Raw genomic sequence first — 20,368 nt, 5'->3', positions numbered from 1 at the left:
ACAGTCTACAAATAGTAAAAGGCTCTACTAGCAAAAATATGAATATCCAAGCAATAGACCTGGAAGTTCCTTGCCTTTTCACCGAATTGTTCAATACACTCTAGATACTTGGCTTCGGCTTGACCGGGGCGTCCATGGCTGGTAAGTCTCATCTCCAGACAAAACAGCATACGCTAATATGCATACCACCCAGCTGCATATTACGGAGTCGGTCGGCACTGTATGTAGCCCTATCAACCTATACAAAGACCCCAGCACAAAGGCAAACTCGCCTATCTAACCAAGCCCTATCTCAACAGACCAGGACCTCCTCCCCCTCTCACAAACAACAACAACCCCCATGCTCAAATTGATCTACGCAACTCGCATACTCTATGTCCTATCGTTGATGTTCGTTAAGACTTCGCTTCTCCTGTTCTACTTGCGCCTCGATCCACGCCGCTGGATGAAGTATACTGTATATGGTCTTCTAGTCATCGTGATTGACTTGTCGATAGCAAGCGTTTGCATATTGGCGTTCTCGTGCTTCCCGCCGTCTAAGTTCTGGGACTTATCTGTGGATGCCAGCGACCATTGTATGGACGCGGGCAGACAACAGACGTTCTATGAGGCGAATGGAGTGTTGAATATTGTCACAGATATTTGTATTTATATTGTGCCTATTCCGATGTTGTGGGGGGTGAGGATCTCTATGGTATGTTTTGTCTCTTTATGTGTCGCTTATTCCTTATCGCATACCTATCGATTCCGGTGTACTAAGCAGCCAGTCTATAGCGGCGCAAGGGGGCCATATTCGCAATCTTCAGCATCGGGATCCTTTCCATTGCAGCCGGCTGCGTCCGCTACGACTTTGTCCGCAAACTCGCAAGCAACCCAGACCAGTATTATTACCTGGCCGACTCGTTGAATTGGTGCAGTATTGAGATCTACGTCGGTAAGCCTAGATTTCCCATTCGAAATCTAAGCATGGAACACCTCTAGCCGACTAACGACTTTGACAGCAATATTCTGCGGCTCAGCACCCTCCCTCTCCGTGCTCGTCAAAACATATGCACCAGCAATGCTAGGATCAACAGGCCGTGCGGATAATAGCCACGGCCTCGCGCATGTCTCAAATCAAGGTCCCTCACACCGGTTCAGCAGTCGGCCGAGTCAAAATCGTCGCTTTGACGACACAGTAGACCTACTAGCCGTGACAGTGACTGGGAGCCAGGAGGAGATTATACCTGGGCATCAAGGTAAAGGGGAAGGAATAATGATGAAGACGGATATTAGAATGGAGGTCTTTGATCCAGCTGAAGGAGGCGTTGAGGCGGATATAAACTCTCGGGGGTTTGAGTTTTGGAGAGAATAGAGAATGCTTCTGAAGTAGGTAGGTAGTGTCAAGACTCTGCCGGTCCCGATGTACCTGCCGTGCAAGACGGGGTCACATCGGGGAAGGAGCAACCGGTGAATGGCACGGTTAGCACCTTCCTAATCCCGTCTGCTAAAGCAAAGTAAAAAGGAACGACCCATTCACATAGGAACGGAAGGCGCGTCCACAAAAAGGGAGGGAGCGACCCTCGCCCAGCACATCCAGTCTAGGTACGATAGGGCCCCTGCGTATGATGGTTTGGCTAGGAGGCGAAATCATCGCAGCTCTGGCGAATTTCACCAGGAATAAAAGGTATCATATGTACAATAACTCTGAACTGATTTTATAGAAAATTCAAGGCGTCTCAGACGCTTCCCCCAACGACTCCGAAAGATGCGAAGTCCTCCACCCAAAATGCCACTGTAACCACCGCTGAGCCAGCACACCCCTCAACTCCTCCCAAGGCAGGTCACTATGCGATACCCACTCCTCCCGTGTCCGTATAACGCCATGTGCAAATGGATTCTTCTGCTCAAAGTACCACGACATCGCGGGGTCCTGATCAACAGTAACCTGCTGAATGAGCACTGCTTGTGCAGCCAGCGTCTGGGCTTCAACTTCCGCGGCTGCGCGTTCCATTTCGTCCGGCGCTAACGTCGTGAGGATCCGGCAGATCTGCATCATCGGGTGGAAGTAGAATCCGCGCAGTCTGACGCGATCGGGAGATTCAGGCATGGTGGGTAGATCGAAGAGGGAGAGCGGGTATGGGTCTCGCGTTTGGTAGCGGACGTGGCCTTCATGGAACATCTTGTGGATCCAGCGTGCGCGTGCTAGGATTTCTGACGTTCTTTCTTCATATTCGAGTTGTGGTAGGGATGCTGTAAAGACGTTTCGCAGTTGGATTGTGGTGCCTGTGACGTAGCAGACGAGTGCGAAGAATTCCCACCAGAGACTGGCGTCGCGGTCGGTTTCTGTCTTGGAGGCGTATGCGAACAGGCGCTGCCATTCTGGTTCTTCGAAGATGCTGGAGCTTCGTAGTCTGTACATTTCGTCTAATAGCTGGATGATGTTAGTCTGACTACTTTGCGTGGAGGCGGTCCAGCCCTGTCCTATATCATCGTACTGGTGGAAACGAATGATGAAACTCACAATGGAGGGTGCGACGCTTTTGAGGAGCATCCAGTCAAATCTCGTTTTATGGTTCCCCGGTCCTCTTGCTTCAAGCAGCCTTATACCACCCCTATTGTGAACAACCCAGTGGTTCGATTCTGGAGGGCTAATCAACTAAGACAGTTAAGATTGATTCCCAATATTCTAAGATAGGTTCTACCTCGTAAAGCGTTAACAGACGTGTCGCGCAGTAGACGTCTGCTCCCATGCACAGTTCCTCATCAATGAGGGCAGCTTGTAGACTGTTTAGGGCTTTGCCGTAGAGAGTGGATATCTTTGCTGTCCTAGTGGTGTGGCCGAACATTTGACCAGCCCGCGCAGCGAGACAGTGCATTGCATCATCCAAACAAGGGCTGGAGCCGTAGCGACTCGGGAGGTAGCTCAGGAAAGAAGTCGACCGTCGCTGTAACAGGCTCGAAACAAGATTTGGCTGGTTTTGCAGCGGTGTCGCAGCGGTTTTTCCGAGATCCACGTCCGTGAAGCTTGTAAGGAGCGTAATATCGAAGTTGTAGGCGACCCTTATAGCCTCATATCCAGTGAACGAAGGTTGCGGGGCGATGGTGGAACGATCGACGCTGTCATCGTCGGCTGTACCCGTAGGAAAGACGCCCACGACACCAGCGGGGAGCTCATGTGGCACCAAAGCTCCGGAGTCGCCTGGAGTGCTTGATTCAAACGAGCTTTGCCATGCGCTTTGCGTCCGCTGATGCTTGCGTCCAGATCGTGCAGCCTGTCGTCTGATTAGCGCCCTGACATCCTCTTCGATTGGTTTTCCAGAAAAGGTTTCGGCGGACTCGACGAAAACAAAGGCGGGCCCATCTTTGGCGCGCGATCTAGGTTTCCGGGCGGATGACTTGGGTCGCATCTGGGGCCTGGATCGGTGACGACAGCCTGGTTGAGGGGGTGGAGTTGGGCATGGCTCTGGATCGGTTTTCCCTCCACAATCGTCTCCAAAATGGCTTGCTCATGGCGCCGCTGACTAACCAGGAGCGCCAGCGAGGATGCGAGACCAAGTCCATGATGCCAGTATCTATCCCAGCATCAACTCTGTGCAATGTATACTGAGGAAGGGGTTTATTGCCGAAATCACTCAGATCAAGCATCATTACTTACCCTGCGACTATAGAAATGGACCATCCACTGAAGTACTACTGGCAGGTAAGCGGCAGTGACAGGTACAGCAAAACATTATACCGATGGACGATTTTCAGGATTGGGAAAAACAGCAATTCCTGACTGGCACTGAGAGCCATATTTATATCCAAGGGATGGACAAAACACGACCATGGTCCATACGAAGGCCGACCGCATGCTAAGCTGCGAGAATGCTGCAAGGCTGAGAAACGTCCAAAAGAGGCAAATGCTGCGCCGTGAAACCAGGTGTCCCTGCAGCTAGTGATTCAACGAACTAAATGTGGCGCATCTTATCATCTCATCCAAGGGTCGGACAGACTTTTTGGAGAGTACGAAGATAAAGTCACACAAATTCCCAGGTTTCAATTGTTCCTCCCAGACCGAAACCAAACCACAGGCGCTATCGTGCCTTCCCAATAAGCACCCATTGTATATTACAAGAACGGCAAGTGCGACGAGGCCAGGGTCGTTCCTTCCTATTCCGCCGAAGACCCGTCGCACCTTCCTTGATGTGCCCTCAATTTCCCCAGCCTATTGAGGAAGGTGCGATGCTCGTCGGGTTCTTTCCAGTATACAACCCTCAATTTCCTGCGTCTAGCTCGTGCCTCCTCACTTTCTACCTCCATACGTCACCACGAGGTATCAGCAGTTGTCAAATGTACCGGGTCTTCGCCTCGTATTCTCCTCCAGTGATTCGTCGAGTCAATCAATTCTTGGCAACTTGCCAAAGCCCATGCCCATTTGCGAATAAACCCTGGCGTTGCCTCCCAGTTCTCGGCACTATAAGGTTCTCCCCAAACAATAAGACTTGGCTGAGCTGTTGCGCTCGTGACCTCGCCATCGACATCATCCGCTCCTTGATGCTGTATGTCGATTTGTTTGCCAGCAATAGCAGGTATCTTCCTCAATGATGGTGGGATTGACAAGAACAAATTCGAGTTTATCAAATTACCGACCAAGTCTCTGACGAGCTCCGAATGGTCGAATTCAAACTCGTATCGTATCAAGGTCTCTCTCAGCTTTGGAAACGGGAGGATGTTGATCCATGACGAGTGGGCGATGTTCATTTGAATTGTGGTTGGCGCCAGTGACTTGGGCAAGTTGGTAGTTGCCGCAGGTAAGATCACTGTGTAGCTTGGGTATCCCGAGGTCTGGAGAAAGGCCTCTGTCTGATCATTGGCGTTGATGCAGTATTGCATTGTCAAGCGCTGAATAACTTCCTTATTCTTGTATAGTCCTCTGCAGACATTGTACTGGATAAGATGGAGTAGTTCCTGATCAAGCGGCAGAGGAAACCATGTCGCTTCAGAGTGATCTGGGCGGCTGCTCCGGGCAGAATTCATAGACACAAAGTCCCCACGGCTGGCCAGGTCATTAACACTTGAGGAAGCCTGTTCCTCGTCAAGGCGCCAACGAACTACCTGGTATTTCTGGCTCCTTCTCGGCATTCTTGGACCTAGACCCTCTTTTTCTCTTTGACGAATCCCTGCTAGAGGTCAGCTCATCATGTCTTGAGAGTTCCAAACAGAAAGGTAGGTGATAAAAAGCAGCTAAAAGTAAATCTATGGCACTTACTGAAAGCTCTTTGGTGCAATCTATTTTGCAATTTCTTCCGTCCTCTTTTGTCGGCCGCGGCCGTTGTGTCGGAGCCTTCAAGTCTTGAAGCTGTCATGACAGATGAGTTACTTGTGACTAAAAGAACAAAGCGCTCGAATGATAGAAAATCATCGTAGAGTGAGTCCGGAGATAGCTGGTATTTACTTTCTTAGACCCATCGGGAAATTTGTCAGCCTCCTGAAAGCAAGCTAGATCGTAAATGGCAAAAATGTAAGACGGCCCCCTCGAAGGATTAACCCATCTACGAAGCTTGGCGTTCTCTAGTATAGCGCACATAGTAGGTATTTGAGGAGTGTGAAGGCAAATTGAAAGGCCGGAGCTAAACGCCGGTGCTACGTCCCATCTTTGACCATGCGCAGATTTCTAGGTAACACACCACGGGCCCCAACTCCTAAACTTACTTAAACCCTTCACCACCCGGCATGTTTCGCGAACAACTCTCTGTTTAGCTACATCATTGACAGCAATTATGGGATCCATCTTCTCTCTGATTGTTCGGGTCTGGCAGATCTACTCTCCTCCTGTTGTTCCAAAGTCCGGCAATGCGCTGAAGTTTGGAATCCTTGGTGCCGCAAACATTGCGTGAGTGTTACTGGTCATCAGTGGGTTACCCTACTAGTTCATAATACTGACTGCCATCAGAACAACTGTGTTGATAAAGCCGGCTAAATCCCACCCTGAGGTTATCGTCCAAGCGGTAGCTGCGCGCGACAAGCATAGGGCCGAGATCTATGCCAAAAAATATGGCATACCACAGGTCCACGATAGTTACGAAGGTACGTTACTAACACACCATTTACTACTGCGCATTGCTCATAACTCATCCCTTTTACTCCTAGCGATTCTCGATGATCCGTCTATTGATGCCGTCTACATCCCCCTCCCTCCAAGCCTCCATTTCGAATGGGCTATGAAGGCACTTACAAAGGGCAAGCATGTCCTGGTGGAGAAGCCCGCCGTCGTGAACTCTGAGGAAGCGACAGCCCTTTTTGGCTCTTCACTGCTCCGGAAACCCAATGCCCCAGTGCTGCTAGAAGCAATGCATCACAAGTTTCAGCCAACATGGCAGTACTTCCTCTCCCTTGTGGATAGGGAAAATTTGGAACATGTGCACTGCACCACAAAGTTGCCGCCGTACATCATCCCCGAGAACAGTGTCCAGCTGAATCCCGAGACCGGTGGCGGTAATTTGCTCAACCTTGGGACCTATGGGATGTCTACCCTTCGAGATGTCTTTGGTACCGAGCCGGAAGAGTGTACTGACTGCACCATAAGGCAGGCTTCCTTGTTTGAGCTCAGTGACGAGGGCGCCGAAGCAACCTTTCGGTTTCCCGGTGGTCTTGTAGGAGAGATATCATCCGACATGCGTGCTAGCGGCCTCATGATGCCGACTTTCAATGTTACAGTGACTCACAAACCGGTTCAAATCGAAGATGCCTCTCTCGCTGCTGGTCAGAAGAAACTGCGAGTGCGCAAATTGCATCTCAACAACTTCATGATGGCCGCAGCCTGGCATCGCATCGACATCGAAGACGAGTACATGATCCAGAAATCGGCGGATGAGCACAGTGGCGTACTGAAACGTTGGACAAAACGAGAGTCCAAGAAAGTTTACACGTTCAACGATGCTGGTATCGATCAGCCTGGTGAAGCTTCTTGGATATCTTTTCGCCATCAGCTCGAGCAATTTGTTGATCATGTTCGTGGGAGAAAGGGATCTGGGCTTTGGCTTAGCAATGAGGATAGTCTTGCAAATGCTAAGGTGATTGATATGGCGTATGAGAAGTCGGGTCTGCCACTGAGACGCACGAGCAAGTTTGTTCAGGCAGAAGCATTTACTTGAGTTGGATTTTCATTGAGCTTTCTTTTGGGCTGTGGGATCCTAGTCAATCATGGCAGCGAGAGTTTTGTACTTTACCTGGAGGAAACCTGACCAGTCAACTCCTTGTCAGTAGTGTCAAGGACATTGAAATTAGTCCCGTATACTGTCTGTCCGATATCATCACCATGTACCTCTGTGACATTGTAAATTGGTCTATCAGTGTATGAATATTGAATGATGCACCGGGTACGGGTATGGCCGGTATGCTGCATACTCGCAGGCCTACTGCTATTCTGCACGTTCATCAATCGAGAGATATACCACTTGACAATGGGGAAACCTTCCTTCCTTCTTTTTCTCCCTCACGCCCGTCATCTCGTCTTTTCCCTGCATCATCTCTTACCTCTTTCTCCATCCTCAAGTTAGCGAATATCTCCTTCCTCTATCCGAAGCATCCCCAAGTCTCTCAGCTCCAATTCCTCAGACCCAAATCATAACAGTCACAATGGCCGACAATGCCTGCATCACCTGCGGAAAGACTGCATCCGCCGAAGCCCCCCTCAAGCAGTGCGGCGGATGCAAATCTCAGCTGCACTGCTCCGTCCAGTGCCAGAGAGCCGACTAGAAAGTCCACAAGGAAATCTGCTCCAAGGTCACCGATACTGACACCAAGTCATCCAACACCGGAAGTCCCAGCAGTACCACTTCCTCCTCTTCCTCTAATACCAGTACCAATACCAACCCCTTCGACCCTCCCGCCAAGCTAATAATCGGCTATCCCAAAAACACATTGGACAGAATGGCCAATCGTACCTGGCTACACGATCGCCCCAAAGAAGAGGTCTACAAACTCCTCATTGATTCTTACTGTCTCTACATTGCCGACAGATGGGAGCTGAGTGGGGTCAACGAGCCGGATAGTATCTACGGCGGACAACCCGACAGCCGCATTGGTTTCCACCATTTCCTGGTTCGTGCTGGACGCAGCCCTCGCTTGCTACCCAGGTGGTGGTCAAAGAAGAACAGTGCGGAGTGTTTTTCTAGGGGACTGGTGGGTGGTTGGAGCTCTCTGGCGACCAAGGTGGACAGCAAGGCTGTCACCCAGCATTACCGGGATAATTTTATGTCGGCTCAATTGAAGCATATTTCGATGCTCATTTATGGGGGGGAGTACGGCATTGATAGGATTGGTATCCTGGAGAAGTTCCTCAGTGTTAAAGGTAAGTCCAAGCACGCCCTCAATCCAGGTTTCTGGTGCTCATGGGGCTGGTTTTGGTGTTGGTATGCTGACTAGTACCTTGTCTTTCACAAGGTAACTCAATTGAGGTGGGGATTTCGTCAAATTGAGGTGTCTATCCGAGAGCTTGTCATGTTGCCGCTGTGCCCGAAACTAAATGCCTATGAATATGTTTTATTTGATGTCAGGTTTGATGTGTTGAAGAGTACTTGATGGTGTGAATGTACAACAATGTTCATCGTGGCGGGAAACATTGCCTATGTACCGCAAGATGGAGAAGGTCGGGAAGAAAACGAAGAAAACCGGTAAAAGACCGACCTACGGAGCATATATTAAGAGAGTGCAAAATGAGCTCATAATTGAGGAATCCATCTCTCTTCAATTAAGATGTAGGGCAGTCTGGTAAAGGTATCGCGGATTGTCTGGTTAAAAAAAAAAAAAAAAGAAAGCCGCCCGATGCGGGGTACGATCCCGCAACCTTGGGATTCACAAATCACAAGGTGTAAACTTCGATTCAGTTAGAAATGATCCACATTTTATTGTCCGAAGCAGGCGCTACTCACAGTCCCACGCTCTACCGATTGAGCTAACCGGGCTAATGGTGCCAGTTTGTGGCGAATTCTGATCTTATGTTGGACCATGCCAACCATCAGCATTTCAGCATAGGGCAAGTGCGACCCCCATGGACAAGGGTCATCAATTCCATGAAAGTAACCTAACTTGTTCTTGAGAAAGAAATGAACCTCTTGTATGCTTTGGCGGCTCGCTGTTCAAGTTTATTGCTGCAATACCTCTGTATATGTTTTTCTGCATGTGATTGTTGCATCCGGATGAGTCGCGGGCCCAGAGTTTGTTCAAATATGTTTCTGCTGGTAAGTTTACTAGTCCACATTACTCTACAATTGTCCATAGCATCATTAGCCCAGTTTCTCCGAAGGCCAAGCAGATAAAGCCTGCAATAAAGCGCCAATGGCCATACGTATAACGGCCTACCATACCGAGGGTAGGTACATAGTGTTTGCCTAGGGCGACTGACATTGGAGCTGTATGTACTTACTGCAGTGATTGTCTATAAGACCCGAAAATCCGTTCAATCATTATAGCATACCTTATGCTATATACACGTGATGCGTCGACAATGCAAATGCAAGTTCTATATGCGAAACCCCCTCATCAACACCAAGAATGCAACCGAAAATCTACCTCCTCAACCTCATCCTCAAACATCCTGCTTCGCCTTTTCATTAGGACTACCTTCAACCGAGTTCCTCGCCGGTATCAAAGTCTGACTCGTCTCAGACCCATCCCCTTCCTTCCCCATCTCCTCCTCCTGCTTCTTCTCCTCCTCCACCTCAGCAGGGTCTTTCGGCCTCTCCAACCCATGATCCCGAATCAATAAACACGCCAAAAACGCACACCCGATAAGCGGCAACTGCAAAATAAATACCGAGTGACTCGCCTGCGTATAAGCATTCACTATCCCGCTCCACACATCAGCCGGTACGGAATCCTGCGAGGGCATAGAGTACGTCGAGTCCGAGATATACTCGTATCCACTCGGTAAATGTGAGCGAAGGGTTGCTTGCAGTACGGCTCCGGAGATGGCGAGACCACAGGCACCACCTAGACAGCGGAAAAAATTCCGGTCTGAGATCACGACGGCACGGTGCCGCTTTGTGCAGTGCGCTTGGAAGGCGACGAGGGTTGGTTGGAAGGTGCAGCCTACGCCGAGACCGGTGATTGCGACGATTACGGCGATGGCGGCGGGGTGGGTGGTTGTGTTGAAGAGGAGGGTTAGGCCGGCGCCGCTGTTACATGTCAGTATCCCGTCCTTTATCTGCCTGTTTTTTTGCATTCGTGCATTGCTCAGGTGAGGGGATATGGGTGCTTACAGTGTCCAACAGCCGAAGCCGAACCAAATGACCTCACCGTATCGTTTGTATCGGGAGATGTATTGACCGGAGAGGACCGATGAGACGGATTGGCATGCGACAAGCGGAGCTGTTAGGGCTGCTGAGACGATGGGAGACCATCCGCGGGCGTTCTGGTAGTAGAGTGGTAGGTAGTAGAGGTTCGCTTGGTATACTGCCCCGAGGAGGAAGCTTTGCAGGAAAAGCGCGACGATGACTTTGTTCTTGAAGAACTCAACTGCTGACGTGTTAGGGCAAATTGTGTGAGATGCTGGTATAGGAATACCCACTTGGCAACATGGGCAGCATGGCAACCTTCCACTCAATGAAGAAGAATGCAACCAAGGACAAGCCTCCGATAACGAACATACTGATGACCATCGGCGAGTCCCATTCAAAGTACGAACCGCCTCCAGAGATTGGAATCAACAAGAAAATGATCCCAATCGAGGAAGCAATGATACCAAAGTAATCAATCCGCTTGAGATTCGTCCGCAAACTATCTTTGCGCGCAGAATCAGGGATAAGGAAATATCCCACAACAATTGAGCAAGCAGCCAGCGGCGAGAGCATCCAGAAAAACCCACGCCATGTAGCTCTGAGAATGAAAGCTGCCGCAATAAACGGACCAACGACATTCGCAATACCAAGCGAGGCTCCCAAAATACCTTGGTATTTCCCCCTCTGCTCAAGCGTGACAACATCCGAGACAATGATCATTGCCAGAGAACTGATACCACCACCAGCTACACCAGCCAGACCACGCATGACGTAGAACATTGCTGCATTTTGAGACAGACCGCAAAGCAAATCCGCTATGCAAAGCAGGGCTAAAGCACACAGGTACACGATTTTTCGCCCGAATATATCAGACAACCGTCCATACAACACACTGAACATCGTATTCGCGATGAGCGAAGATGTTCCCGCCCATGATATCGTGTTCTTGCCGTTTAGATCCTCCGCAATTGTGGGTAGCGTGACGCTGATACCGTTTTGGTCGACGAATGAGATAAACAAGGATATGGCGAGACCCGTGAAGACGACAAGGAGCTTCCCTCGAGGGAGTATGTTGGTCTGGTCATGCAAGGCATTTTCAGCCGCGTGCTGTTTGCCCGTCATACTTTCAGACGATTTGAAGCTAAACACAAAAATGACTTCATCGGACGCTGTTCGAACGGTTCAGGAACAATAATTTCACTAAGGACAAGGCGCAAAACACACCAACTGACGTCCGAAAGATTATCTAGAGGCAAATCGAAGCAAGAACAAGCACCAGCATCCTTCACCTCAAACCTGGAATTTCCCAGCTTTATCACTAATACTACAGTCGTCGGAGTACGTGCCGACACAACCCCAACTCAAAGAGGGCCAGAAAAAACGACTCCATCATTGGCGGTCAGGTCTTAGCTTTTTCTCCGTTGCATTCTGACTGGGTGACGTGGACGGACTGGATCTTTGTCGCAAGATCAAAATCTGCTGTCTTAGTGGCGATCCTATTCTGCTGGTGGAGTTTACTGTCGGAGGTCCGATGCTTGTCGGGATGGGTCCGAGGCTCCGATGCCCAAGGTTTTTTTCGGCATTGATAAGCCGATAGTGGGATTCTTGAGGTTTTGATCTATGAAATTGATCCAATACTTGGTATCAGGAGATACGATATGTGTTATCAGGTAATAAAAGGAGTGGACATGGCTGATAAGAACGTGGTTGAAAATGATAAGTTGGACGCAAGACCCTTTCAGGCAGCTGCAGACTCCAAACAAAGACTACCACGTTGAGGCCGACCCAGTGTATATCACAACCTTGACATGCAGCATGCACTGCTTATTCCGTTGTACATCTCTGTCCGACGGAATTGAACCGCATCTAGTCATGTGACATCAGCCTCGGTAGTCGATGCGGAGGGGCGGTTATCGGCGGCGCCATATCCGGGGAAAGGGAGCTTCAACGGCTTCATCTATCGCCTCCTCTCCATCTACCTGACGTCAAGGTAGCCATCTCTCTCATCCTCTATACCCCCCTTTCTCATCTCGCAGAAGTCCAAATGGCCATTCATACGCCGTCAGGGCTCACAGCCCGCCTCCTCAAGCGCACCGCTTTCCCCGCTTCCTATGTGCCGCGAAGGCAATTCAGCGCTGCCCGAGCGACCCTTAAGGAGATTCAAGATGCGTATATCCTCAGTGCGGCTCGAACGCCTACTGCAAAGGTACTTATCTATTCTGCATTCAAGATCCACTAGTTAATAAGTTCAGTTCAACGGCTCCTTCGCCACCGTCTCAGCTCCCCAACTTGGCGCCGTCGCCATAAAATCCGCCGTCGAAAAGTCCTCTATCCCCGTCGAAAAGATCACAGATGTATACATGGGCAACGTCCTCCAAGGCTCCGTCGGTCAAGCGCCCGCCAGACAAGCCTCGATCTTCGCAGGCCTCTCACCAGCCGTTGAATCCGTAACCGTGAACAAAGTCTGCGCGTCGGGCCTGAAAGCAGTCGTATTCGCCGCACAGAATATTCAGTTGGGCCTCGCTGAGGCTCAAATTGCTGGTGGGATGGAGAATATGACCCGCGTGCCGTATTACCTGCCTCGATCTAGCCAGCTCCCGCCCTTCGGAGAGCTTAAGCTCGAGGATGGCCTGATCAAGGATGGGCTTTGGGATGTATATAACCAGTTCCACATGGGTATCTGCGCGGAGACGACGGCGAAAAAGTATGAGATCTCCCGCGAAGCTCAAGATGCGTATGCCGTATCCTCATACGAGCGCGCGCAGAAGGCCTGGGCCGAGAACAAGTTCGCTGAGGAGATTGCCCCTGTTACCGTGAAGAGCAAGAAGGGCGACACAGTCATCGAGCGCGACGAGGGGTACGACAACCTCCGCATCGATAAGATGAAGACGCTCAAGCCTGCCTTTTTGCGCGACGGCACGGGCACCGTCACGGCTGGTAACGCCTCTACGATGAACGATGGTGCGTCGGCGCTTGTCCTGGTCAACAGGAATATTGCCCGTGAGTTTGGAGCTGGCAAGCGTGCTCTTGCGCGTATTGTTTCCTCCGCTGATGCGGCCGTTGACCCTGTCGACTTCCCCGTTGCACCGGCCAAGGCTGTCCCCATCGCTCTTGAGCGAGCGGGTATCACCAAGGACCAGGTTGCCGTTTGGGAATTCAACGAGGCGTTTGCGGCTGTCATTGAGGCGAATAAGAAGGTTAGTCCCGCGCAACTCTCCATTTCCCTGACTATTGCTAATTGTGGTAGATTCTCGGTCTTGAAAACGCGACAGTCAACGCCCTTGGTGGCGCCATTTCCCTCGGTCATGCGCTCGGAAGTTCAGGGTCTCGCATTCTGACGACCCTGCTGCACCAGCTAAATCCTGGTGAATATGGCGTTGCAGCTATTTGCAATGGCGGTGGTGCTGCGACTGCGGTTGTTGTGCAGAAGCTGGACCGTGTTGATTAAGTTATATTTAGCGCCTAGCATTGTATATACACTCTTATGAAATTGGATCTTATGAGATATGGATGAATCTATAACTATGCAGTTTTGTAGTATAGACACAGGCGGAGCATCCCCGCACTAGCGTTTAGCCGGGAGACTCATCGGCTGCGAAGTCGGCAGTCGTCGCCACGACCGTTCCCGAATGACTTCAACTCTCTTAAGAGCCAAAAAGTCAACGATGGTGGGGTATTTTGTCTCATTCATCCTCCTTTACAACTGACAAACATAACCCGATACCTCAACAACAACCACCCAAAATGGCGACCCCCGGCCTCCTCTACGTAACAATGCAACCGCGCCCCTCGCTCCCCCCCGCGCAATTCCACGACTGGTACAACAGCGAACACGGCCCCCTCCGCCTACGCCTCCCCTTCATAACAAACGGCTTCAGATACCGCGCCGCCGACGGCAAAGACCCAGAATGGGTCGCGCTGTACGATGTAACAGATATGGACGAGCTCACGCGCGAAACGTACCTCTCGCTCCGCGGGGATGGGATCAAGACCCCGCGCGAGAAGGCGACCATGGCGCAGATTGATGTGGGCCGGAAACTGTACGATCTGGTGCAGGATGAGAAGACGGGTGATTTTATTCCCCTGGAGGATATAAATGATTCCGATGCCGCGGGACACGTTCTTATCTCGAATACGTCGACTCTACCCGCTGATAACGAGAAGGAGGACGATTTGAAGAAGTGGTACAAGGAGGAGCATATCCCTATGCTTTCGAGGGTTCCCGGGTGGCGACGGAGTCGGCTGTTCGTTACGGCGTCTATCGACCCCAATGCAACGAGGGAGTTTGTCGCGCTGCATGAATTCGCGCCGAAGAATGGCCTTGGTGGTGCGGAGCATAAGGCGTCGATGGAGACGGCCTGGCGCAACCGCATCGCTGAGACATTGACTTCTAAGACTAGGCGCGAGTATAACTGGGCGTATACATTCGGCCCTGCACCGCGCGAGCTTTCATCTCTCGCATCGTCAGATACAATTGGCCCTTGGTCATCTAATGACAAGCGCACGCGTACCCTCCCTGACCCCGCTCACCCAGCTGTCGAAAGTTTCATTACTACGCCCGACGGTGTGGAACTGCAATACCGACTTGAGGGCTCGACCGACCCCCTCGCGCCCGTGATTGTCCTCAGCAACTCCATTCTCGTCGACTATACCATCTGGGATTCCTTCGTGGGGACATTCCTCTCTGACGTCCGAAACAAGAAGTTCCGCGTCCTGCGGTATAACACGCGTGGCCGGAACACCGTTGCCTCCGAAACACCAGTTACAGTCGATGTTCTGGCATCTGATATAATTGCACTCCTTGACGCGCTGCGTATTCCCGAGGCTACGCTAATCGGTGTTTCGCTGGGTGGCGTGACGGTGCTCAACACGTCCTTGCTATACCCAACCCGCGTCAAGACATTCATCTCCTGCGACACGAACAGTTCAGCCCCCGAAACAAATCGCAAGGCATGGAACGACCGCGCTGCAATTGCCGAAGCCGAAGGTGCAAAGAGCACCTCTACATCTGAGCCCATCATCGGCGATGAATTGTCGGAGGTGACAGTGCGGAGATGGTTCACTGCTGCATCATACGAGACACAGCCTGATGTCCCTGCGCGAATCAAGGAGATTGTGCGGAACAATAGTCTAGCTGGGTTCAAGAAGGCCATGCAGGCTCTTTGCGCTTATGATGTTCGGGAGAGGATGAGTAAGGCTACTATTAAGGGGTTGTTTGTTGCGGGTGATAGTGATGGGGTTCTGCCGAAAACTATGCAGACTATGGCAGAGGGTTTGAAGGTTCCGGGTGGTGCGGAGTTGAAGATTGTTGAGGGGGCTGGACATTTGCCTATGGCTGAGCAGCCGGAGAGGTTTGCGGAGGTTGTTAATGGGTTTTTGCATGCTTAGTTGTGGGGATATATGGCTTGAGATAAAGTATATTCAACGAGTTCGTAAATATCAAATTTCCCAAACTAACTCAATACATGAAGCATTTGATGAATCCAAGCCCTGGCCTCACTCCTAGACCGAAACAAACGGCCTTTATCCTGACGCCGCCGTTCCATAGATCGAACTTCCTCGCGCATTTGTACCCCGGTCGTCGTCCTCATCTAGTGAAAGGTTTTTTGGTGTTCCCAGATGGAAAATTAAAGTACCAATCCAGCTTTGGAAAGCCGCTGACGGTTTCCTCGGGGAATGTGAAAAGCCTGGTCGTGCGTAGAACGAGATTTTTCCGACTATCAAAGAAAGCCTCAATGATGCGAGCGTGCCTACCCATGAAGGAGAGCACGAACATCTGCAGAAATGATTAATATACATAGTAAAATCGCAGAGGCAAGAAAGATCGAGCAAGATGCGCAGGAACGTACTGGGAAAACCATGTGTCTTTTGAAGCGACGCCGCACGAATTGCGGTATCATGAGACGGAGGATATCCAGTATTTCTCCACGGGTAATGTGGCCCTCTTTGCCTTTAAGATTGTTGTAGATAATGGCTTTGCGGTGTGGGAGACTGTCGTTTGCAACTTGGGTGACTTCGTAAGCTCCAAACTCAGGTTGCTCATACTGATAAATGTCTTTGAACTGTACATAGTCGCCAGGGCTATATAGCGTCACGGTCAGAGACAGTGTAAAAGTAAAAAGTGTGTCAGGATTGCCCGGGGATAATTGCAGGATTTATACATACTCTCCCCCGGACCAAGGCGAGCTCGCCCGATTGCTGAAGCGAAGTGGATGAGTGCACGAGTTCCACGCGTAATAGAAGCCTTGTGCCTGATCCATAGGCCGCTCGATGACTTCAGGGTCTGCTACCACATCCGCCTCGTGTAGTTCATGGTAAAGTTTAATGAGATCCTCTCTTCTGGACGAGGGGAGGCTTTGGTCCCGAGTAAAAAAGAATGGCTTGTTGGGCGAGTTTTCGTCAAGGGTCAGAGACCGAACATCAACATTTAACTCTCTGAGTTCTGCGAAACTGAATTCGTCCGCTGAAATACTGTCTATCGAGTCTTCGAGATCAAATATCGCAATGCGCTGCTGAGCACGTAGCACAGGTTCTTCAGTGACTGCATCTTCGACTGGCGTAGTTGACGATGTAGCGACAACGAGATTGCAATGGTGCGGGTAGACCATGATGTGCCGATGCTTCAGATGGGTGCTTTGTGCGGCAAGGGTTCAGAAGAAGCGAGCTAAGAAATGGAAAAGTAAAAGAAGGGGAACGTGTTACTGACTGGCCAGCATTCACTGAAGAGTTGTCTGCCATTCACAGCCCTAGTCTGCCACCTGAAGTAGGCATCTGCATGTCGAACTCAAGTGCAAGTGACATAAAGAGACGAAGAGTGCATCTCGAGACCGAGAAGTAAGGTTGCATTGCAGCAAGCAGTCAACCTTTTTGTTTTTGGTCTTAGGCTGATGTCTCGGCCCAGGTGCTATAGGCCGACAGCTGGACTTGAGAATAGTGAACAACTGGTGAGCCCCGAGGAAGGAGCGAGCCGCCGATTGCAGTTTTCCCATATGGATTTCTCAGCTTTACAGAGGAAAGAGCGGACATGGTCGCACCTTCCCAATACTCCCTCTCAAAATTACGTAGAAGGAAAGAGCGACCAAAGCCGTACCTTCTGTATTTGGTCAACCGAGATATGGTATCATTGTAAGTAGATGAAATAGATAGGTAACCAACAAATTTTACTTTTCGTATGTGATGCCACTACTGCACTACTGCAGACCTCTAACAGCCATGGCATATGCACCCTCTCTCGTCTTGTGTCCGCCAATGAACCCGGCCGCGTGAACGAACACCGCACCCTCAGGAATAGCAGGCTCACCGCCCTCAGCAGCAAGAACACCATCAAGGTCGGCATCCCGAACACCCCTCCACTTCTCAGGCAAGGGCTTTCTCGAGACGAAGCTGCCCTCGTTCACAGAGACAGCCTGCACGCGCCACTTGGATCCCTCGGTCGCGCTCTCGGGGTACAGCACGTAGTGAACCTCCGCCTCTTCAACACCGGGCCCAGAGCCAGCACCGGCAGCGGCATCCTTCGCCTCCTTCTCGAAGTTGTAAAGGTGCTCCTTCCATGGGACGCCACCCTGAGGAAGAACCATGATCTTTCCGCTGGGGTGGACGTTCTTGCGGTCCTCGTAGGCAGCCTTGACGGTCTCGCGGGCGGGCAACCAGCTGCTCACAGCCCCGCGAAGCTTACGGCTGAATACTGAGCCGATGAACTCGCTAGCCTTGGCGAACAGACCGTCCTCATCGATACCGTTCGCCTCGTCGTCGGGAGCGGGGTAGTTCATGTCGTTGACAATGCTGGCAATTGTGACACCGCCATCCTTGAAGCGCTTCTCAATGCCAGCATTAGAGATCGCCTCGGGGTCATAAGCCGCGATACCGTTGTCGTTTGCATCGACAGCCTCGATGAAGTCCGCATAGAGCTTGTTGTAGAGCAGGCTGACGCTGCCGTGCTCGACGGGGAGTTTTGCATGGTTGGCGATGATGTTCTGGCCAAAGTGCATGTAGACCAGACCGGCGGAGGAGAGTTTCGTCTTGTAGCCGGGGAATGTGGTGTTGAAGGTGCGCTGGTGGTGGTCGTAGCGGTTTGCGGAGCTGTCGTACTCACCGCCGACGTCGACGACTGTGTGGCAGGTGGCCAGGAGAGCGGGGTCACGGGTACGGATGAGAGGGGAAGAGCCGTAGGCAGGGAGGAGGCGGAGCATATAGACAGCAAGGGCTTCATCGGCGTGGAAGTGGCCGCTATACAAGATCAGTTAGTTAGGCTCTGTTGTGTTGCGGTGGGGTTGAGCGGAGGGACAACATACTTGTGAGTACCGATTGTGGGACCCTCAACGCGAGGCTTCTTGGTGACTGATTCGGAGGCCATTTTGAGAGACTGTCTGAACATGCAGATTGGAACAAAGAGTATCAATGGGGAAGGTGTAGAGTTCAAGACTGGATCTGGGAAGCTTTATCGTGGAATTTTTGGAGGCGGTTGTGGGGTGTTTGGATTGTTTGCAATCAGGCCAGATCTGCTTGCAAATGGCGGGCTGTGATTGGTTCGGGGAACTACAGGTGCTCTATTCTTAGGACTATTCAAGTATGGAAGAGAAGACGAACAAATAAATTGAATAAGACAGTATCAAAGGCCAAACCACTCTGCTCCTGGGATCTCAGTAGCAACACTATAGCCCTCAGGAAGCGACGTCTCCGCCCTTTGACATCTGGACGAGTCCTCGTCAACGAAGGTGCGTGTGAACGTGTCGAAATGCAAGTCCCCATGCCTGTAAGCAACAAGCGAGTACTGCCAGCTGTAATACTTGGGGTTTTTCTTCAGCCATTTCCTTCTCCACTGATCCGTGGTTTCCATATCCATAATGGTGATGTTGGGCCTCCACTCACCAGAAAGACCAAGATCTCTCGTAGCCTCCTCAGACTGCAGAAGAAGCTCGCGTACGGTCGGCCATTCTCTTAGCGCGTTAAAACAAGGGAAATCTATCAGGAGAGAGATGAACTGCTTCGGAGCGGCGTGCGGGCCGAGTGACCATCTTGTATGTGAGTTACAGTGTTCACGGAGCACTGGACTCATGGAATATGGGATCTGGGTAACTGTGGGTGTTACTTTTACTTGTGCTGATCAAGAAGACAGTACATGGGCACCAAACGTCTCAGACACATAAACTTTTCATTCAACCCTTGTCTATCATAATACCATCTATTTCCTCCGAAAAAGACCATGGCCCGGATTTTTTCGTCCCGTCCCGCTAACGTCCATAGATCAAGGCTGCTCAGAGTAGAGATACCTAGCCTGCATGCAGGACTCATCAGCTCTGCCGCATTCCGAGAAGCCAGCTCAACATACCTTATAAAAACCTCATTTTAGTTCAAGGAGCACACCGGGGCGCAATCTCGCCAGAAGGCCAGATGCAAAGCTTGCCACCGCAGTCAGCAGCGACAACCCATGTACCGCCATTGCAGACGGCGACTTGGTTATAGTTGTCCGCGCAGTCGTAGCCGGCTCCGGAGCATGCAGTGCCAATGCCTACGTAGGCGGAGGCCATGGTCGAGAGTGAGGCGAGAAGGGGGATGATGCTGGTGAGTTTCATGGTTGAGGCGGAATTCGTGGTAGACTTGATGTTTGTGTAGAGAGAAGGCTGAAGTGAGATAAATGCTGTTGTGTGCTGATGAGTGTTGATATGGGTGGGTTGAGGCTGATTAAATACTTCTCCTTGGTATCGTACTGCCCAGTCAACTCTGACATATTCTCTGGCCTTAATCTGTTCTATACGCTGTTGAGAGCGTATACTACTCTCAAGTCCATGGACACGCTTACGTATACGCTTAAACATACGCATCCAGAGGTGTAAGACTGCTGCACTTTGCATACGTGAAAAATGCCGGCAACGCCAGAACCAGAAATTAGGATCCCCCCAAGACTAGGAAGCAATAGTTCGAGCATTTTCAGGTCGGAGGAAAAACCGAAGGTTGAAGCTTCGAGATCAACAGCCTGTGTGGCAATTGAGACATCCACTTTCTGGGCCGGGTCTAGGCCCACGCCCAGCCTCCTTCAGTGGGCGCCAGTGCGTGGTCATAAGTTTCGCACACGCTAACTGGGACAAGAAGCATTCTTACCAATCACCAAGCTTTTCCTCTGACGC

General features: G+C 50.9%; 10 protein-coding genes and 1 non-coding gene across 11 annotated transcripts; 4 read left to right on the top strand and 7 right to left on the bottom strand.

The window, feature by feature from the left end:
- Nucleotides 1–134: 134 nt before the first annotated feature.
- BDV14DRAFT_200185 (uncharacterized protein) lies at nucleotides 135–1,354 on the top strand (the record flags this gene model as incomplete). Its single annotated transcript, XM_073773453.1, has 5 exons — nucleotides 135–141; nucleotides 194–220; nucleotides 300–694; nucleotides 775–934; nucleotides 1,002–1,354. The coding sequence occupies 5 exons, from the start codon at nucleotides 135–137 to the stop codon at nucleotides 1,352–1,354; spliced, it is 942 nt and encodes a 313-aa protein (XP_073628159.1).
- BDV14DRAFT_173385 (uncharacterized protein) lies at nucleotides 1,266–3,718 on the bottom strand. Its single transcript, XM_073768723.1, has 4 exons — nucleotides 3,638–3,718; nucleotides 2,685–3,554; nucleotides 2,504–2,638; nucleotides 1,266–2,413 (listed from the first exon to the last, which is right to left on the bottom strand). Exons 2-4 carry the CDS (start codon nucleotides 3,387–3,389, stop codon nucleotides 1,709–1,711), a joined length of 1,545 nt encoding a protein of 514 aa, XP_073628158.1. The 5' UTR covers nucleotides 3,390–3,554; nucleotides 3,638–3,718; the 3' UTR covers nucleotides 1,266–1,708.
- Nucleotides 3,719–4,012: 294 nt separating this feature from the next.
- On the bottom strand, nucleotides 4,013–5,357 carry BDV14DRAFT_208808 (DUF3425 domain-containing protein). The gene is made up of 2 exons (XM_073775493.1): nucleotides 5,234–5,357; nucleotides 4,013–5,144 (listed from the first exon to the last, which is right to left on the bottom strand). Exons 1-2 carry the CDS (start codon nucleotides 5,328–5,330, stop codon nucleotides 4,288–4,290), a joined length of 954 nt encoding a protein of 317 aa, XP_073628157.1. The 5' UTR covers nucleotides 5,331–5,357; the 3' UTR covers nucleotides 4,013–4,287.
- A 199-nt stretch (nucleotides 5,358–5,556) lies between these two features.
- On the top strand, nucleotides 5,557–7,280 carry BDV14DRAFT_173383 (Gfo/Idh/MocA family oxidoreductase). The gene is made up of 3 exons (XM_073768722.1): nucleotides 5,557–5,857; nucleotides 5,918–6,051; nucleotides 6,115–7,280. Exons 1-3 carry the CDS (start codon nucleotides 5,745–5,747, stop codon nucleotides 7,116–7,118), a joined length of 1,251 nt encoding a protein of 416 aa, XP_073628156.1. The 5' UTR covers nucleotides 5,557–5,744; the 3' UTR covers nucleotides 7,119–7,280.
- A 616-nt stretch (nucleotides 7,281–7,896) lies between these two features.
- Nucleotides 7,897–8,959, top strand: BDV14DRAFT_200181 (uncharacterized protein; the record flags this gene model as incomplete). Its single annotated transcript, XM_073773452.1, has 2 exons — nucleotides 7,897–8,317; nucleotides 8,943–8,959. The coding sequence occupies 2 exons, from the start codon at nucleotides 7,897–7,899 to the stop codon at nucleotides 8,957–8,959; spliced, it is 438 nt and encodes a 145-aa protein (XP_073628155.1).
- On the bottom strand, nucleotides 8,785–8,930 carry BDV14DRAFT_t80. The gene has a single exon. It is a non-coding gene; the product is annotated as a tRNA-His (tRNA).
- Nucleotides 8,960–9,350: 391 nt separating the features above from the next.
- On the bottom strand, nucleotides 9,351–11,645 carry BDV14DRAFT_173378 (major facilitator superfamily domain-containing protein). The gene is made up of 3 exons (XM_073768721.1): nucleotides 10,535–11,645; nucleotides 10,227–10,482; nucleotides 9,351–10,142 (listed from the first exon to the last, which is right to left on the bottom strand). Exons 1-3 carry the CDS (start codon nucleotides 11,364–11,366, stop codon nucleotides 9,554–9,556), a joined length of 1,677 nt encoding a protein of 558 aa, XP_073628154.1. The 5' UTR covers nucleotides 11,367–11,645; the 3' UTR covers nucleotides 9,351–9,553.
- A 643-nt stretch (nucleotides 11,646–12,288) lies between these two features.
- BDV14DRAFT_189747 (Thiolase, N-terminal domain-containing protein) lies at nucleotides 12,289–15,632 on the top strand (the record flags this gene model as incomplete). Its single annotated transcript, XM_073771244.1, has 5 exons — nucleotides 12,289–12,450; nucleotides 12,497–13,441; nucleotides 13,492–13,609; nucleotides 13,775–13,778; nucleotides 14,072–15,632. 5 exons carry the CDS (start codon nucleotides 12,289–12,291, stop codon nucleotides 15,630–15,632), a joined length of 2,790 nt encoding a protein of 929 aa, XP_073628153.1.
- A 97-nt stretch (nucleotides 15,633–15,729) lies between these two features.
- BDV14DRAFT_173372 (uncharacterized protein) lies at nucleotides 15,730–17,280 on the bottom strand. Its single transcript, XM_073768720.1, has 3 exons — nucleotides 16,410–17,280; nucleotides 16,094–16,325; nucleotides 15,730–16,020 (listed from the first exon to the last, which is right to left on the bottom strand). The coding sequence occupies exons 1-3, from the start codon at nucleotides 16,850–16,852 to the stop codon at nucleotides 15,832–15,834; spliced, it is 864 nt and encodes a 287-aa protein (XP_073628152.1). The 5' UTR covers nucleotides 16,853–17,280; the 3' UTR covers nucleotides 15,730–15,831.
- Nucleotides 17,281–17,434: 154 nt separating this feature from the next.
- Nucleotides 17,435–18,597, bottom strand: BDV14DRAFT_200176 (MYG1 family protein; the record flags this gene model as incomplete). The annotated part of the gene is made up of 2 exons (XM_073773451.1): nucleotides 17,435–18,470; nucleotides 18,536–18,597. 2 exons carry the CDS (start codon nucleotides 18,595–18,597, stop codon nucleotides 17,435–17,437), a joined length of 1,098 nt encoding a protein of 365 aa, XP_073628151.1.
- A 711-nt stretch (nucleotides 18,598–19,308) lies between these two features.
- BDV14DRAFT_173370 (uncharacterized protein) lies at nucleotides 19,309–20,145 on the bottom strand. The gene is made up of 2 exons (XM_073768719.1): nucleotides 19,573–20,145; nucleotides 19,309–19,518 (listed from the first exon to the last, which is right to left on the bottom strand). The coding sequence occupies exon 1, from the start codon at nucleotides 20,093–20,095 to the stop codon at nucleotides 19,595–19,597; it is 501 nt and encodes a 166-aa protein (XP_073628150.1). The 5' UTR covers nucleotides 20,096–20,145; the 3' UTR covers nucleotides 19,309–19,518; nucleotides 19,573–19,594.
- Nucleotides 20,146–20,368: the final 223 nt, after the last annotated feature.

The sequence above is a fragment of the Aspergillus stella-maris genome (genome assembly GCF_047715825.1).
Source record: "Aspergillus stella-maris strain CBS 113639 unplaced genomic scaffold BDV14scaffold_27, whole genome shotgun sequence".
In the NCBI taxonomy this organism is placed as follows: domain Eukaryota; kingdom Fungi; phylum Ascomycota; class Eurotiomycetes; order Eurotiales; family Aspergillaceae; genus Aspergillus; species Aspergillus stella-maris.
Note: the sequence above shows the minus strand (reverse complement) of the source record. Positions and strands in the feature narration are given on the sequence as shown.